Source organism: Paralichthys olivaceus, chromosome 12 (assembly GCF_024713975.1).
Source record: "Paralichthys olivaceus isolate ysfri-2021 chromosome 12, ASM2471397v2, whole genome shotgun sequence".
Classification (NCBI taxonomy): domain Eukaryota; kingdom Metazoa; phylum Chordata; class Actinopteri; order Pleuronectiformes; family Paralichthyidae; genus Paralichthys; species Paralichthys olivaceus.
In genome coordinates, this window is record NC_091104.1 from 20,358,895 (window position 1) to 20,376,848 (window position 17,954).

General features: G+C 37.9%; 1 protein-coding gene across 4 annotated transcripts; it reads left to right on the forward strand.

The window, feature by feature from the left end:
• The first annotated feature begins 1,666 nt into the window (after nt 1-1,666).
• On the forward strand, nt 1,667-17,829 carry LOC109627876 (matrilin-2-like). Of its 4 annotated transcripts, none has more exons than XM_069536095.1 (23): nt 1,667-2,019; nt 2,740-2,898; nt 3,964-4,653; nt 6,214-6,333; nt 8,728-8,847; nt 9,013-9,132; nt 9,688-9,807; nt 9,962-10,081; nt 10,518-10,637; nt 10,814-10,933; nt 11,097-11,216; nt 11,585-11,704; nt 11,858-11,977; nt 12,397-12,516; nt 12,651-12,770; nt 12,931-13,050; nt 13,564-13,683; nt 13,820-13,939; nt 14,186-14,305; nt 14,711-14,836; nt 15,004-15,123; nt 16,414-16,513; nt 16,794-17,829. In XM_069536095.1, exons 1-23 carry the CDS (start codon nt 1,686-1,688, stop codon nt 16,846-16,848), a joined length of 3,504 nt encoding a protein of 1,167 aa, XP_069392196.1. In that variant the 5' UTR covers nt 1,667-1,685; the 3' UTR covers nt 16,849-17,829. The 4 variants fall into 4 exon arrangements, with proteins under 4 accessions (XP_069392196.1, XP_069392198.1, XP_069392199.1 ...); XM_069536096.1 differs by having other exon boundaries at nt 1,669-2,019; nt 3,964-4,539; XM_069536097.1 differs by lacking the exon at nt 13,820-13,939.
• The last annotated feature ends 125 nt before the right edge of the window (nt 17,830-17,954 follow it).

Here is a 17,954-nt window from a genome sequence, read left to right on the forward strand (position 1 = left end):
TTATTTTATTTGACAGTCAGTTTTTTACTTCAAACAGACAATGATACAACTACTAGGCTACTTCAAAATATATTGCACTGAATCATAACACATGTTAGACATTCAGAGCAGAGAGAGCAGTCCGAGACAAGAATTTGTCAGTTTTATTGTAGAAACATTGGTTTTTCAACATGTGTTACTAACATGTCTTCACTTATTGTACCAAAATGTACAACAACAACTATAATTATATTATTTCAATTGTAAACCAATGAACCTTACGGATATTTAAAACAAAAACAATGTTACATGTGCTGGCTGCCCTCGGGAGTAACTTTAGGGACAACACTTGAGCTAGAGGTGCTTGGGGGAAGTGCATGAGAAAGACCGGCACTGGCTGCACCTTCCTTGTGTCACTCTTTTATATGCTTACAATTGTGCAGTAATATCACCACCATGTGAGCAATGTCTGTTTTGGAAAATGCTCAAAGCTGAAATAGTTTTGGAAGATTGTTCTAATTTGTTTGATGTTTTTTGTTTTTGTTTTAAACATCAGTAAGGTTCATCGGTTTACAACTGAAATAATATAATTAGAATTGTTGTTGTAAATGTAAATTTACATTTGGTACAATAAGTGAAGACATGTTAGTAACACCCAGGGGTGTGAAAAACCAATGTTTCTATAATATAACTGATAAATTCTTGTCTTGGACTGCTCTCTACTTAGGTTATTGACTTTGTAAAATCCCAGTCAGTGCCCTACAAGCCACGAGAGGGCAGCATACTACAAAGAAATTGCACTCACATTGTATTTATCTGCCAAAAAATCGAAATTGTTTTTTTTAAAGCAATTATTTCCCAATGAATTTCCACATAAAAGGTTGATCAATTGACCAGAAGTCTGAAATTAGATGAGAAGTTTGAGAACTGAACAAAGAAAATGTGATGTGATCAAAAACTACAGAACAAGTTAAGTTGCCCTTGGTTTCGATATTATTTTTTGTGCTGCTGTTTCACAAAGTCATTAATTGTTTATCTACCTCAAATCCATGTCTTTAATATTTATAGCTTATTATGTCAGTAGAGGTCAGACTTATAAAACTGTTTATCTTCCTCAAAATGATTCTGATAATTAAACATTAACAGGAAAAGTGATTGAGTCAGTGGTGGAAAAGAACTGACATGTGGAACTTTACTAAATAATAATAAAACAAATTTTATTTTAAGACACCTTTCAATACACCAAAGAACACTTTACAATTTATCATAAATAAGGATGAGACAAGTCTTTTGACATCATCAGCAAAATGCATCAAAAGAAAAGGTATACGTACTGTATGTGAAGAAGCAAACTGTATTTTGAAGCTTTATCTAAATGTTTTTCTTTAATATTTCAATGCTTGAGGAGATAATTTTAGCTAATTTAGTGCATACTTATTTATAGCAGTGCATTATATAAATATAGTTTTTAAAAAGTGCAGTTTACTTAAGTAAACGTAGCCACCTTAGTTACATTACACCACTAAATATAGCCATTACAGAAAAGTAATGCAATAGTTGCTGCAGTTAAACCAGCCTCACTTGAGCAACTCCTTCCTCTGTGGATTGGGCCTCTTGCTCCCCACGCCTTGTGGGCAGTGGAGCAGAGCCTATAAGTAGGCTGCATTCAACAGTGTAGTGTTGGAGACCTAGAGGGCACCCAGAGGATGAAACTGTGTACAGGCAACATGACTTCATTAATGTGGGGACTGATCTGCTTCATTGCCTCTCTGGCATCAGGGGCTCTGGGAGTTTTCCCACAGCTTCGGGCCCAGCAGCGACAGATCCAGTCCGCTAGTCCTCTTATCCCACGAGCGTCCCTGCAAGTCAACAAAAGGGTTTCTCAGTGGTTTGACGATATAAGATCTGTTGAGCAAATCTCTGACGAAGCACTAAGCGCTGAAAGTGATTACGGTGACCGAGGCTTCCAGCAGCAGCAGAGTGTCCGGCCAGGTGTCAGCAGCCTCCAGCCACAGGAGAGATGGAGGAGTGACAGGGCAGGTTAGTAGATCCACCTGAATGAATGATGTTGAGATGTTAATCTGTTTTATGAATTTGTTCTGGCTTGGGTAAATTTACTGTGTTTCACCCATTATCATTAGTATGTAGATTCAAATAAACTGTAATATTATCTACTATACCAAGGGATCTCCCTGCTCATTTTGTACCTGACAAGAAATGTGTTATTTTGTTAAAAAGTTGAAAATATAATGTAATATCATGACACAACCTAATACATAACTAATCAGAAAACTTTGAGCAGACTGTAATTTCAATGTGATTTTAGAATAATAAATGCAGTTCTACATTTTATGTTTTATCATTGATGAAACAAAAGATGGAATTGTGTCATTTCTGGAAATATTTTTAGAACAGCAGCAGTCTAGAATTTGGCGAAAATATATGAATAGATACATGTATATCTATTTGTGTGTGTTCTTGCTCCTATATCTTTGTGAGGATCATTTTAAGGATAGACCTTTCAGAGTGAGGACATTTTTGGAAAGTTGGTTTTAGTGTCAGGGTTAGAATTAGGTTTAGGTTAAGATCGAGTGTTCTTACTAAGATAGTAGAAGTTCAAACATGTGTGTGTGTGAACTCTTACAGCACACTCCTTTCCCTCCATCAACAATGTTATTAAGCAAATGATCATTCATGCATGTCTGCCAGTGGGCTCTTAAGCCTCTGCTCTAATGCTTGTTTTCCTTCCCCCTGGCAAAGCTGGCAGCAGTAATTCCAGGTCTCGCTATCAGCCTGCCCATCACCTGCTGCCAAAGAGCGAGCTGCCCTCACCGTTGCAACTCAATCCTGCACCATTCACACCCCGGCAGCCTGCTAAAGACTCGAGTGTCTCTGGTGCATCCATCAGAACTGCTGGAGGTAGCTCTACAACTAAAGCTGTGTTATGTCACTCCCCATATTACTCCTGTGGAATTGTAGATTGTGCTCCTGGTACATATGATTAGATATAATGATTTTCCAAAAAAGAATTGGTTGGCTAACTTTTTGTCTGATATGATAAAAGTCCACTGGTCCACTTTTGATATCATGATGATGCCAATGCTTTCTGGTTAATCTCCACTATAATCTATAATACACAACCATTCAATTTGAAGGTCTATTTAAGATGCTTGACCTCGCTGCTGCGTCAGTATTCCGGACAGTTGATTCAGCCCCTCCGCCACCCCAGCATCCACCTGTAGGCTGCAACAGGGGGTTAGAAATATTTACTCATCACTCCCATCATATCTATGTAATCATATCTGGGGCAGTGATGAAGTCGGAGCCTAGATGCCAAACACTAACATGTTCAAATACAAATATTATTTATTTTCAAGCTTTATTTTATTGATGTTTTAAAATGAGGCTTAAAGGTGAATTCTCAAATGACAAAATGTTTCAGTTCAAGGAGAATTTAAGGTGACTAACACTGAGCTGGTAAAAAATCTACATTTGGACCCCTTAACCTTAATATATTCAGAGATTGTATTTTACAGCTCTATCTTCTGAAGGGCCAGTCAAATCATAAGCGATTTTTATCATTGCTCATGTTATTTTAGCATTTAGTAAAATCAATTTGAACTTTTTTTATTAACTATCAGCATGTATTTCCGATATGCAGAAATTAGAATTTTCTTTTCACCAAGCAACATGCTGAAAAAGTTCATTATGTAATTAAGAAATTATGAAATATATATATCTATTATTTTTTAAACAAAGAGTCATCGTTTTTACAGTCCTTATTTGGTGCAGTATCTCTGTAGCAACTATAGTTAGGTAAATGTTTGCAGCACACTTCAGCTATGGAGCAGCTTCAGAGCTGAAGAAACTATTGTAGGAACAATTTAGGAACCTCAGGATATCAGGAAATTTTGTAACATGCCTTGCAAAAACACTGAAAAATACATGTTTGCATCCATTTAAAACATTGGTTATATTTTACAGTGACGAGATCCAACTGCAGAAATCGGCCCATAGACCTGGTCTTTATCATAGACAGCTCCCGCAGTGTACGTCCAGCTGAGTTTGAGAAGGCCAAGGACTTCTTGCAAGACATGGTGGACAGCTTGGAGATCGGGTCTGATGCCACCAGAGTTGGCCTCGTCAATTATGCCAGCACAGTGCAGATCGAGTTCCTGCTGAAGACATATTTTGACAAGTTTTCGCTGAAGCAGGCACTGGCCCGAGTTGAGCCCCTCGCCTCAGGCACCATGACAGGCATGGCCATAAAGACTGCTATGGAAAAAGCATTCACTGTGGAGGCGGGAGCCCGGGCTAGTTCCTTGAACATTGCCAAAGTGGCCTTCATAGTGACGGACGGGAGGCCCCAGGACAAGGTGGACGAAGTGTCAGCTGCAGCTCGTGCATCTGGGATTGAGATCTACGCAGTTGGAGTGGACAGAGCTGATATGATGTCCCTGCGCCTCATGGCCAGCCCCCCACATGATGACCATGTCTTCTATGTGGAGACCTATGGCGTCATAGAGAAGCTAACTTCCAAATTTAGGGAAACCTTGTGTGGTAAGGATGATGATAACGGAAGTGCAGACATTCCATTAAATGGTGGAATTGATGATTATGGCAGCAAAGACCTTAATGGGATAAATAATGAAAGTGACGATAAAGGAAACAACGGTATGTCAGACCCATCTTTTTAAATTAACCTGTGATTATATGGGTGGCACCATAGAGGGAATCTCCATTCCAAAGTTAACAATCTTCTTCTTTGGTCTTATAGAAAACAGACATTGTAGATATTATTTACTGCCACTGTCTGTGTGTGCATTTCCCAAAAAATGGTTTCTACTTACTGTTGCCATACAGACAGTGGAAAAAAAATATTTTTCAATGCAGTTATCATTAAAAATGTACAATAGTTGAAGTGGATGTACTAACCAACCCAAAGAAGAAGACAACCCTCTGATCACTGGTAGACTCTGACTCAGAGCAAAATCTTCAATACGAAAATACTTTAGAATGGTAGAAACCTAAAATGATGCTGCCTGTTCTTTTCACAGGAAGCGCGCTGCTCTTTGCACTCTGCGCTGTATCTTCTGCCTCATGCCGTGCGCCCCGCTTAGTTACCTGAAAATATGCTTAGCTGCCAAGGTCCACTTCGGTCAACATTAACAGCCACTTATCCTGCAAGGCAAAAACTAATTCAGCTCGAATTAGTTAGAACTGAAATATAGGCTAATTGAGTGGGAAATTTTACTTTAAGTAATTTTTCAGAAAACATTCTATTATATAATTTGATACATTTTAGCTTTACCAAACACCAAGAAAAAAAGAAAGAAAGAACAGCTCATTCAAATCAGGAAGGTTAAGAACAAGCAGTGCGCTATTTAAAATGAAACAAAGCAGCCACACAAAGCTTTGCTGCAGGAAATTGAAATGAGAAAAATGTCCGTCCATTCAATACGAAGCCGTAGAAAATAGCCAGTTAGCTTGGCTTAGCATAGACACTGGAAATGAGGGGGGCAGAACTAACACGGATCTGCCTGACGGTAAGAAAATCTGCCTACCAGCACATTTAAAGCTCAACACAAAAAAACATTATCAGCTTCAAAACAAATTCCCACCATTACTTTCCTGGGCCCTGTACTTTCATTCAGTAAGACTGGATTTAAATTATCATTGTTTACATTTCATCTAACAACTTTCATGTAACCTTCTCGCTGGTGTCAAACTCACTACACACCATTTTAAAATCATGACTAGACTCCTGTTAAATTCAAAACTTTGCTTTTGAATAACAGCTTGAGCCTGAAGAATGAGCTCAACTGACCTCTGTGTTTCACTTCTGTCATCCACAAAAGTGACGTCACTACTAAAGACGTTTCTGTGTCATCGTGAAAGAATGTTACCTGCATTCAATTTTGTACTTGCATGGTCTGTGTTGCATGAACATTAAGATGGATGTATATATTCAGGTGAGGCCTGTTTAACATTTCAAGGTGACAAATGACTTAATCTCTTCCTTCACAAACAATGCAGGAATTGAAAAAAACAACCTAAGATCATAATTACATTGCAATAGTTGAAGCACAGAGATCAAGCAAACTAATCTGCATGTGGCTACGTCAAATTAAAAAATGCACAATTAATGAATATTTACTTACAACTTACTAACCTGTAACAACAATGATTTTGCTAGACAATAAGCCAATCAGACACTTGAATGTATCTTTTCAGGTTTGGATGCATGTGCTCAGGGACACAATTGCCAGCACATTTGTGTCAACAATGGCAACTCATACAACTGCAAGTGTCGCTCGGGCTACGTCTTGAACCCGGACAAGAAAACATGCTCACGTAAGAGTCTTTATCTTTGTCTTATCTTTTTGTCCAGTGTTGCAGTGTCCCCAAATCCCTATTTGTTGATCTGAAAAACCATGGTTGAAAAAGTTTATCTGTCTAAAAGTTGTATTTTGACTGAATTGTCCAGAAGCATTGCTTTGGAAATAAGATGGGAAAAGCTTGATTAGAGGTAGAAGTGTCTAATTTGTGAAACATTTATATTAAAATTTGAAGTGAGAAATCGAACTTCATATGCTTTTGAACATCAGTTAGTGAAGCATTTCATGGTCAGACTGCATAACGTCTCTTGTAAGCAATGATTTTTGTCCAGCTTAATAGATTAAGGCACACTATTGAGTACAAGTTAAATAAGCAAGACGTGATGAAAGCCTGGGTTGATGAGAGGCCCAAATTATAAAAGTAATGGGCGATCAAAAGCCTCCACAACCCTTACCTCTAGAAAACTGTATCTGTCAGATGTGGAGAGATGTAAGTATCTCCTTTCAGGCTCTGATCCATGTGCCCATGGACATGACTGCCAGCACATTTGTCTAAACAGTGATGACTCGTACATCTGCAAGTGTCAAGTGGGATATGTGTTGAATGCAGACCAGAAAACATGCTCACGTAAGAACACAATATTTCTGATGAAATTTGCTTTTTGCCTGTTTTTGTTTTGGGGCCAGTTCCACAGATACTGTTTATGTGTTTTGTATGATGCTTTAAAAAGATTTTTTTATGGCTTCAAAGTTTAAAATAATTTTAGTTTCAAATTTTTCAGCACAGCTGCAACCTTCATATAGCCTATAAAGCAAGCACTGGTCAGTCACCTTATCCTGTTGCTTGACTACGACCTGGAACATTGACAACTTCTAATCAAAAGCTCCAGAATAAGAGCATGATGAGAGCTTCCTCTCATGGAATTTCTTCTCGTCATGTTTAGATATGTGTTCCCAGGAACATGGCCGCCAGCACAGTTGTGTTAGCACAATGATTCATACATCTGGGTGAATGTGGAATGGGATGGCTTGTACAAACCAAATATCTTAACCTTATAAGAAGCTGGACCTTTCTTGTAGAAATGTGGTGCCATAGAAGCCACTGAAGGATTATTCTAGAAAGTGGGAAGTGGACCGGGTCAGGCACAGTTCAGCTTATATGACTATTTTTCAGATCTTACCTTGAAAAGAGTGCCATAGCTTGTTGTTGAGCTCAGTTACAATCAGTTTCATGTAGGTGTGTCTCATGTATCCAAGGAGTGTTTTGTGTCAAAAATGGTGATGCTTACCTCTGCATGTGTCATGAGCGATATATGTTGAATGCAGACAAGAAAACATGTTCACATTATAAGAACCTTTACCAATAGATTTGTGAGGATTTGAAAAAATATTGTTAGTGGTTGAGCAACAGTAGAATCCAGTCTCTGGAGCTCAGATGAGCTACAGTTTTGTGTGCTAGAACAGCTTCAAACTTTTTCCTGAGTTGTTGAGAGAATGATTGTGCATAAGAAACTAGAATTTCTGCATCTTGAGAAAAAGGTCATGAGTTATTTTTGAAATAATCAATGGCTCATTAATGTCTTGGCTTTAATCTGCTTGACTGATGTAGTTTGACTGAATGAGTTACATGTGCCCAGGGCCACGATTGTCAGCATATTTGCATAAACACTGATGATTCGTACTTCTGTAAATGTCATTGGGGATATTCACTGAATGATGATGAGAAAACATGCTCACGTAGCCTTTATCTTCTCAGATTTATTGTAAAACCACATGCAGACAACAACACAGGTCTAATGAGATTTGATATGTCTTAGAGCCATATCGTATTATTTACATCCGTCATGACTACTGTGGTTTGTTAAATACAAAATCCACAGGGTTTACTGAATAAGTAAATACTGTTATTGTGAATAACCTAGAATTGAAAGCTGTTTTGGACAGAAAAACTTTCCTCATGTGACTAATAATACGGTTTATTTTCACACTTTCACACAGTCAGTTGCTGAACCCAGCCTGAACAATAATAGCAGTCAGTAGAGTGCATACCAATAGACAAATTGTAAATATCAGCAGTTTTTTCTCATTAAGATCCATGCATCATTTCCCAGGGAAATGGAGACATCATTCAATGATCCAATTCAGATCCACACCAAAATTTCATGGGCTCGTCCCTGACCCACACCATGTCCTTCCACCAAGTTTCACTGAAATCCGTTTTGTGTAATCTTGTTCATAAACAAGTCAACGAACAAAACAGACAGTGGTGAAAACATAACCTTCCTTGGCAGAGGGAATAACTCATAGACTATGGAGGCTGATTCATACAAAAAGAGGAATGGAGCTTGGAACAGCCCAAGGTCACCTTGACTGAGATATTAGTTTCATGTGGATCTGTCTCTTTTTGTAGGTTTTGATCAATGTGCCCATGGACATGACTGTCAGCACATTTGTGAAAGCAATGAGGACTCTTTTATCTGCAAGTGTCGAGTGGGTTATGTGTTGAATGCAGACCAGAAAACATGCTCACGTAAGAACCTGAATTGTATACCTGCTCTACATATACATTTATACAGTATGTATGTCAATTATTTAGAATGAGCAGGAAGTTGGGAGTAAAACCCAGCAGACTACGTGCTTCCTAACAAATACTAATACTGTTAAGTCATTTATGAATAGGGGTGTCTCTTTTCAGGATCAGCTCAATGTGCCCAGGGACATGATTGCCAACATATCTGTGTCACCAATGACAACTCATACATCTGCAAGTGTCAAGAAGGACATGTGTTGAATGCAGACCAGAAAACATGCTCACGTAAGAACTTAGGCTAACACATCGGCTTGGCTGATTATTTTTTACACTGCACATGTCTGTAATTAGGATAGACAAGAATTAACCATGGTTGTCAGTGACAGGGTTACACAAACTCAGTGCAGTTTACATTAATCCTACTCCAGTCAGGTTTGGATACAAAAACAGAATGCCTGTCAGGTTCAGGTTCAGGTTTTGGCAATTAGTTTTCTCTCAGGATCTGACCGGCAGACAGAACAAATGTGGCCCAAGCTGCATTTTATTTTTAATGCATCCCATGCATTCCCAGGCGCTTCATTAAACTTGTCATACTCCTCCATTTAGATGAAATTATTTTCAAACATTTGCTGCAGTGTCTCTTTTCAGAATTATATATACTACCTGGCTGATGAATATACATGTAACTGCCAGCAAATTTGTGCTAATCTAAATAAATTGGACACTTGGAAGACAGATTAATTAATTTGTAAAGGGAGCAAAGGCTTGACGGGCAACAGTCCAATCTCTGCATGTATGTCATAACACATGTGGACATATGATGTCCATGTCTTTTTTCAGGTTCTGATCCATGTGTCCGTGGAAATGATTGCCAGCACATTTGCATAAACAATGATGACTCATACATCTGTGAGTGTCGAGAGGGATATGTGTTAAATCCAGATCAGAAAACATGCTCACGTAAGAATTCATTGACCTTTCTTTGAATTATATTGAAGGATTTGCTTCACAATTCTTTATCAGTGCTTTAACATGATTAGACATCATAAGTTTTGTTACCTAGTAAAGGTTCTTTGACTGATTGTCAGTTAGATGTTGGAATTGTTCTTTTCAGGTTTAGATCCATGTGCCCAGGGACATGACTGCCAACATATTTGTGTCAGTACTGATGACTCTTACATCTGCAAGTGTGAAATGGGATATGTGTTGAATCCAGATAAGAAAACATGCTCACGTGAGAACTTGAACCTTTCTAACAGATTTCTTTGGGATCTCATTATTTTGTTGTAGCCTGAAACAGTAAAGGAAAATAATGCTTGATTTGTTCGATTGAATTTGTTAAGCAAGTTGAGCTTGTTCTAATCAACCGGATGTGATGCATTAAGAGAAACTGAGCAAACGGCAATAGTCATAGGTCAACAATAGATAAAAGGATCCTTGAGATGATAGATTAAGTCAGTTTGATGAGGAAGTGTTTCTTTTAAGGTTTAGATGCATGTACCCATGAACAAGACTGTCAACACATTTGTGTTAGCCCAAAAGAGACACCTGGAAGACAGAATGCATTAATAACAAAAGGAATTGTCAGACAGGGGCTCTTACAGTCCAATCTCTGCATATATGACATCATAACCTATGTGGACATTTAATGTCCATGTCTCTCTTCTTAGGTTCTGATCCATGTACCAATGGACATAATTGCCAGCACATTTGTATAAACAATGATGGCATATACACCTGCAAGTGTTGGGAGGGATATGTGTTGAATCCAGATGAGAAAACATGCTCACGTAAGAACACAATATTTCTGATGAAATTTGCTTAGACCTTTCTTTGAAATATGCTGAAGGTATTTCTTCAACATTCATTATCATTGCTTGACTATGATACCTCATTATTTCTTGTAATACTTACTAAGGGTTCCATGACTGATTGTCAAGTTAGATGTTGGAATGTGTCTATTCAGCTTCAGATACGTGCGCCCAGGGAAATGAGTGCCAACATGTTTGTGTCAGTACTGATGACTCGTACATCTGCACGTGTCGAATGGGATATGTTTTGAATCCAGATAAGAAAACATGCTCACGTAAGAACTTGGACATTTCTTTAAGATGTGTAGAATTGTTCAGAGTTTGCTTCAAAATTCATAACTACCAGTGCTTGCTCACTATCCTCCATCATAGGTTCTATTACTTATTACAGGCATCTTTGACTGATTGTCAGTTAGATGTTGGAGTGTTTCTTTTCAGGTTCAGATACATGTGCTCAGGGACATGACTGCCAACATATTTGTGTGAGAACTGATGACTCGTACATCTGCAAGTGTCGAACTGGATATGTGTTGAATCCAGATAAGAAAACATGCTCACGTAAGAACTCAAACTTTTAAAAGGGATTTATTAAGAATAACACTGTTATTTCATAGAGTGGAACAGTAATATGTAATTTGTTTGATTAAATTTGCCAGGTAAATTGACTCATATCAACCTCAGTTGGATGCATTAAGAGAAATGGAGCAAGTTGCAATACTCATAGTGTTCACAATAGATAAAGATGACTTTAAGATTATAGACTTAGTTAGTCAAATGTCAAAGTGTTTCTTTTGAGACAGTCCCCATGAGCAAGACAGCATCTACTGTCAAAGGAGGAGTGGCAAAATTGAGGCTCCAACAGTCCAATCTCTGTATCTATAATGTTATAACTCATGTGGACTTTTGATGTCCATGTCTCTCTTCAGGTTCAGATCCATGTGCCTATGGGAATGACTGCCAGCACATTTGTATAAGCAATGATGAGTATTACATCTGCAAGTGTCAAGTGGGATATGTTTTGAATCCAGATAAGAAAACATGCTCACGTGAGAACTTATAGACCTTTCTTTGAAATGTGCTGAAGGGTTTGCTGCAAGATTTCTTATCAGTGCTTTACCACAACCCCCCATCATAGGTTTTGTGACTTACTGAGGATTTGACTGACTGTCCTAGTTAGATGTGGGGGTGTTTCTTTTCAGGTTCTCATACATGTGACCAGGAACATGACTGCCAACATATTTGTGTCAGTTCTGATGACTCGTATACCTGCAAGTGTCGAATGGGATATGTGTTGAATGCAGACCAGAAAACTTGTTCACGTAAGAACTTGGACTTTCCTAATAATTTTTCTTGGGATCTCAATGTTATTTTGTAGACTGAGACATTATAAAGAAAGTACTGTCTGACCCGTTTGATTAGATTTGCTTGAAAAGTATAGGGCAATAACCTCAGTCTCAGCAAATGACAACAGTCATAGGGTTTGGAACTGATAAAATGGTCCTTGAGACTATACATTAAGTCAGTTAGATGTGGGTGTGTTTCTTTTAAGGTTCAGATGCACCTAACCATGAGCGAGACTCCAAGCAACTTTGTGTTTGCCTGAATAATTTAGATTTTGGAAGGCAGTTTGCATCAACTGTTAAAGGAGCAATGGCCAGAATGAGGCTATAACAATCCAATCTCTGCATGTATGATGTCATAACTCATGTGGACTTTTGATGTCCATGTCTCTTTTCAGGTTCTGATCCATGTGCCCATGGAAATGACTGCCAGCACATTTGTATAGACAATGATGACACTTACATCTGTGATTGTCGAGAGGGATATGTGTTGAATCCAGATCAGAAAACATGCTCACGTAAGAACTTGAAATGTGCTGAAGCTTTAAGATTCATTAGCAGTGCTTGACCACAATACCCCATCATAGGTTTTATGAATTACTAAAGGTTATTTGATTGATTGTCAGTTAGATGTTGGAGTATTTCTCTTCAGGTTCAAATACGTGCACCCAGGGACATGACTGCCAACATGTTTGTGTCAGCACTGATGACTCGTACATCTGCAAATGTCGAATGGGATATGTGTTGAATGCAGATAACAAAACATGCTCACGTAAGAACTCAGACATTTCTTTGAGATATGTTAAAGTGTTCAGGGTTTGCTTTAAAATCATTATCAGTGATTGATCACGATCCCCCATCACAGGGTCTATTATTTACTAAGGTCCTCTTTGACTGATTGTCTAGTTAGATATGGGAGTATCTCTTTTCAGTTTCAGATACGTGTACCCGGGGACATGACTGCCAACATATATGTGTCAGTACTGATGACTGGTACATCTGCAAGTGTCAAATGGGATATGTGTTGAATCCAGATAAGAAAACATGCTCACGTAAGAACTTGGACCTTTCTAACCGATTTTCTTGGGATCTCACTGTTATTTTGTTGCCTGAAATAGAAGAGAAGGGAAAGTGGTGTCTGACCTCTGTATTTAAATTTGCTTGGTAAATTGAGCTAATTCTAATCAACCTTGAAAGAAATTGAGCAAATAGCAATACTCATAGTGTTCACGATAGATGAGGGGTCTTAGAGATTATAGACTAAGCCAGTCAGATGTGAAAGTGTTTCTTTTTATAGTCATATGATTCACAATGGATAAAGGGGTCCCTGATATGAGAGATTAAGTCAGACAGATGTGGATGGTTTCTTTTTTAGGTATAGATTCATGTACCCTTGGAAATGACTGCCAGCAATTTTTTCTTTACCTGATTAAGTCAGACACATAGGAGACAGGTGTCATCAATTATAAAAGGAGCAAAGGCCAGACAGAGGCTCTGACAGTCCAATCTCTGCATGTATGATGTTGTAACAAGTAGACATATGATGTCCATGTCTCTTTTTTTAGTTTCTGACCTATGTGCCCGTGGAAATGATTGCCAGCACATTTGTATAAACAATGATGACTCTTACACCTGCAAGTGTCGAGTGGGATATGTGTTGAATCCAGATAAGAAAACATGCTCACGTAAGAACTTAAACCTTTCTTTGCAATGTGCTGAAGGTTTGAGACTGAAAGGGGAAGCCTGACAGCTCATCATAGGTTTTATTACTTATGAAAGTTTCTTTGATTGATAGTTAGATGTGGGGGTGCTTCTCTCCAGGTTCAGATATATGTGCCAAGGGACATGACTGCCAACAAATTTGTGTCAGCACTGATGACTCGTACATCTGCAAGTGTCAAATGGGATATGTGTTGAATCCAGACAAGAAAACATGCTCAAGTAAGGAATTGGAGCTTCCTAATCAATTTTCATGGGATGTCTCTGTTATTTCCTAGACTGGAAAAATAAAAAGTCATTCCTAAATCTTTTGGTTTTTTTGTAAGTTAAGCCCAGTGCCTGATCAACCTCAGCGTGATACATTTAGAGAAATTAAGCAAATGGCAATAGTCAGAGGGTTCATAAGAGATAAAAGGGTCATTGACTGATAGAATAAGTCAGTTAGATCCGTAAGTTTTTTCTTTTCAGGTTCAGATGCATGTGCCTATGGACATGACTGCCAGCACATTTGTGTCAACAATGATGATTCGTATATCTGCAAGTGTCGATTGGGATATGTATTGAATGCAGACCAGAAAACATGCTCACGTAAGAATCTGAATTGTTTCATTTTGCATATTTGATGTCTTGGTATCATCCATCCTCTCAGATAGTCCACATAGCCTCACTTTTGGGGTTTCAAAGTATCTAAGGAGGTCTGGTTCAATCAAACATTAGATCTTCCATCTAGACAGTAGGAGTCTGTGTTGGAGGTAAAGGCAATCTCTCTTATGGACACACTGAACATTCTTCAATCTAAAATTAGTTGAGCTGTTCAAAACTTAGGTAAGTGTAAGTGAGACATGGGAGACTGGGTATGTTTGACTGTATGGGTGACATGGTGGTAGGATCCGTCTCTTTTCAAGGGAACTTTGACTGAATACTCCCCAAAAAGCCAAGTGAATGTTTTGATGTCAAAGACTAAGTCACTGAGGTGTGAGCTTTTCTTTTCAGTTCCAGGCTTGGATGCATGTGCCCAGGGACATGATTGCCAGCACATTTGTGCCAACAAGGGGAACTCATTCATTTGCAAGTGTCGAGTGGGATATATCCTTAACATGGATAGGAAAACATGCTCACGTAAGAAAATTCTTTCTTTCAACATTTTTTAAATAATAACTCAAGATATGTTTGTGTTATTCTATCACATTTCCAAGAACTACAGAGGCACGTGTATTATACACATGTATGGTTAGTTTGTTGAATGAGTTACAAGGTCTTTTAGATGTGGCAGTGTCTCTTTTCAGGCTCGGATGCATGTGCACAAGGACATAACTGCCAACACATTTGTATCAACAATGGGGATTCCTACAACTGCAAGTGTCATATGGGATATGTGTTGAATGAAGACCAGAGAACATGCTCACGTAAGAATTTGCTTTTATTAACATATATAATAATGCAAGTGTGCTGAATTGTAGGTTGTCTGTGTTAGGTTTCCATTGTTAAGCTTTTCTAATGGAACCCTGAGCTTCAAAGCATTAATATCTACTGCAACAAGCATTGAGCTCAGCCTGACTGAGCAAATGTGCCAGACTGGTACTGACCTACCAAGAGCTGTGACATACATGGACATGATTTCCGTGAGTCACCCAAACAACTGTATCAGCTAAAGATGCAACAGCTGCCCAGGGACTCCTTAAACTCTATTCCTATGATACTTGAAGAGCAGTTGTTCCAAGTGCCTCATTGGACAAAAGCAATTCTGAAACCATGCTAAACTACTACTACTACAAGATGATTTAAGGTGAGGTCCCTGTTTTCTAATGATCCATTATCCAATATAGATTTCATACATATCACATCATATTTTACACAAACAAAATGGTTTGTTGACTTTTTAGACCATTTTGTACTGACTTTTGCAAGAAATCAGGACAAGCTTTACTTTTTATCTGAACGTTTATACTCCTTTTAACAATGATAGAGTGATTTGCCTTTGTATAAAGATAGGTTTGTAATGTAAAATTTAATGTATAACAGTTATGATACCTTTTATGTCTTTGTTTTTGCATTCTCCAGTTGTGGGAAAATTGACAGTAACCAGAGCTACAGTGTCCAGCAATAAGAGATAGAGCACATCTCCTGGTTCCAGGCTTTCACAGCACAGTTTGTGAACTGTGCTTGTGAAAGAAATGACACAAGGGCATTGGAAGTTGTGGGATGACCTCACGCAAACTTTGGTCCAAAAGGAGCCAAAAAATGTTGTAACTGATTTGCCTGTTGTCTGTTATGATTGTATATTGTCAGTGATTTTGTATATCACACATATGTGAGTAGTTAAAGCTGATGGCACCTGACCTAATACATCTTCCTAGATTTTGATTTACTAGTTGACATGACTAAAATATTTTTAAAATATTTTCTAATCAATCAATTACAAAAGTAAACAGTGATTGCAATATCTCAGCTCTACTGTTGAATCAATGTCAATTGTATGATTTTTTTTGTTTGAAACAACAAATACATTGTATAAGAAAAGGGTCATATTGAAAATCAACAAAAATGTCCATTGCTACTGCCAAATCTGCAAAGACATTGATGAGTTGTGTTATTTCTGTTAATACCGAGCAGCCATTTTAAGTATTATACACTAAACATAGTGAAACCTCACTCACATGCTTTGACCTTCTCCATATGTGTTCTCACTTTTTCAGAGGAAATGAGAGGTGAAATAACCCAAGATGCCTGCATGTGTGAAGCTCAGATTGTGTTCCAGAAAAAAGTACAGTCAGCTATTCAGGAGCTGAGCAGAAAACATATCCTTTTTGAATCTCAGAAGCTGAGGCCTGTGATGATCTACAGTTTTATTATGATTATTGTGAATATTATGTGATAAAAGTATTTGACTTTCATTAAAAAAATTTAATATAGGCAGTTTACACAGTTACAATGATTTTGTATTAACATTTGTACTTTTGATTACACTAAGTTGAGTTTCAGATCTACAGTTGTCTTTTTCTATAATTTCCTGCTGTCGTAATGAACTGTTAATTACTGTAATTTTGAAAATGACGATTTCCTTGACTGTCTGTCCACTAGATGAACTTTCAAATAAAGTGAATCTGATTGAAGATCAACAGCAGTATTAAGAGCAGCGGGGCCTGTGGAAGACATGTTAAGGAATTGCAATGAATTCACTTTTCCTGACTGTAACCCTCAAAATCTCTTGTCTGGTATATGGTATAAGATTTGATAGAGATCTGCATGGTAGCTTTCTGATGCAGTATATTGGTAGCATTATGTTTTATATCATAAAGTTGCATTTTTGCATTAATAACTATTATTACTTTGACAGTCTGGTATATCAGGTGTAAATGTCTACATATACCTGGGTATTAATAAGCATATAAACCATTATGTTCAGAATCACACACTGTAAGAGGAAATCAGTATCAATTTCTTAAAGAAAATGTTGTACCACATTCTTGTTGTATTCACTGATCTAAGAGCATTTCTTGGTCAGTGTTTTTGTGAAGTGCTCTTGGCTGAACACAAAGACTCCATCCATAACCATAATGCAACAACTAATCTCTTATGCAACAATAGCTGTGTTGCTATCCCTCTATTGTAGCATTATTACCAGAAAAAAGACCAAAATAAAATCTGATCCATTTGGCCCCTGGTAGTGTTAAATCAAAGAATTACTATAATCCCTTTCTAACTGAAATATCTATCAGCTTTATTGCACAACATTGATTGGTAATTGTTTTGGGGGGATTTTGTAACAAAAGGGTCTTTTTAGGGCGGGCGGTACAGTTCAGAAAGCTTGGAGCATGTCACTGATGGTCTTGGAAGTCTTGACGTTTCTGGCAGCATTCATGGACATTAAACACTAATTTCATTGCAAAGTTAAGAATTCAGTTTCTTACATGCACAGTTATTTCCTTGCACTGTATTTTCCACTGTGTCATGTCTGTGAAACACTTGAGAAAATGTGGTGCAAGCCTCTATGTGTAAACTGACAGCTAAGGTGCATTATCATGTTTTGGTGCTTCTGTGGCTGATAAGAACTTGACTGTGGATTTTCTATTGGGACATTGAACATGGAAAATAAACACTCTGAAACAATGGCTCTGTTATATCTGCTGTGTTGTGTTATACTTGTTACCAAGCCACATTTTACTTGATTTAAACTATTATATGAAACTTTAGTAGCATGGTTATGATTCCTTTTTTTGACATTGTTGTGTATTGG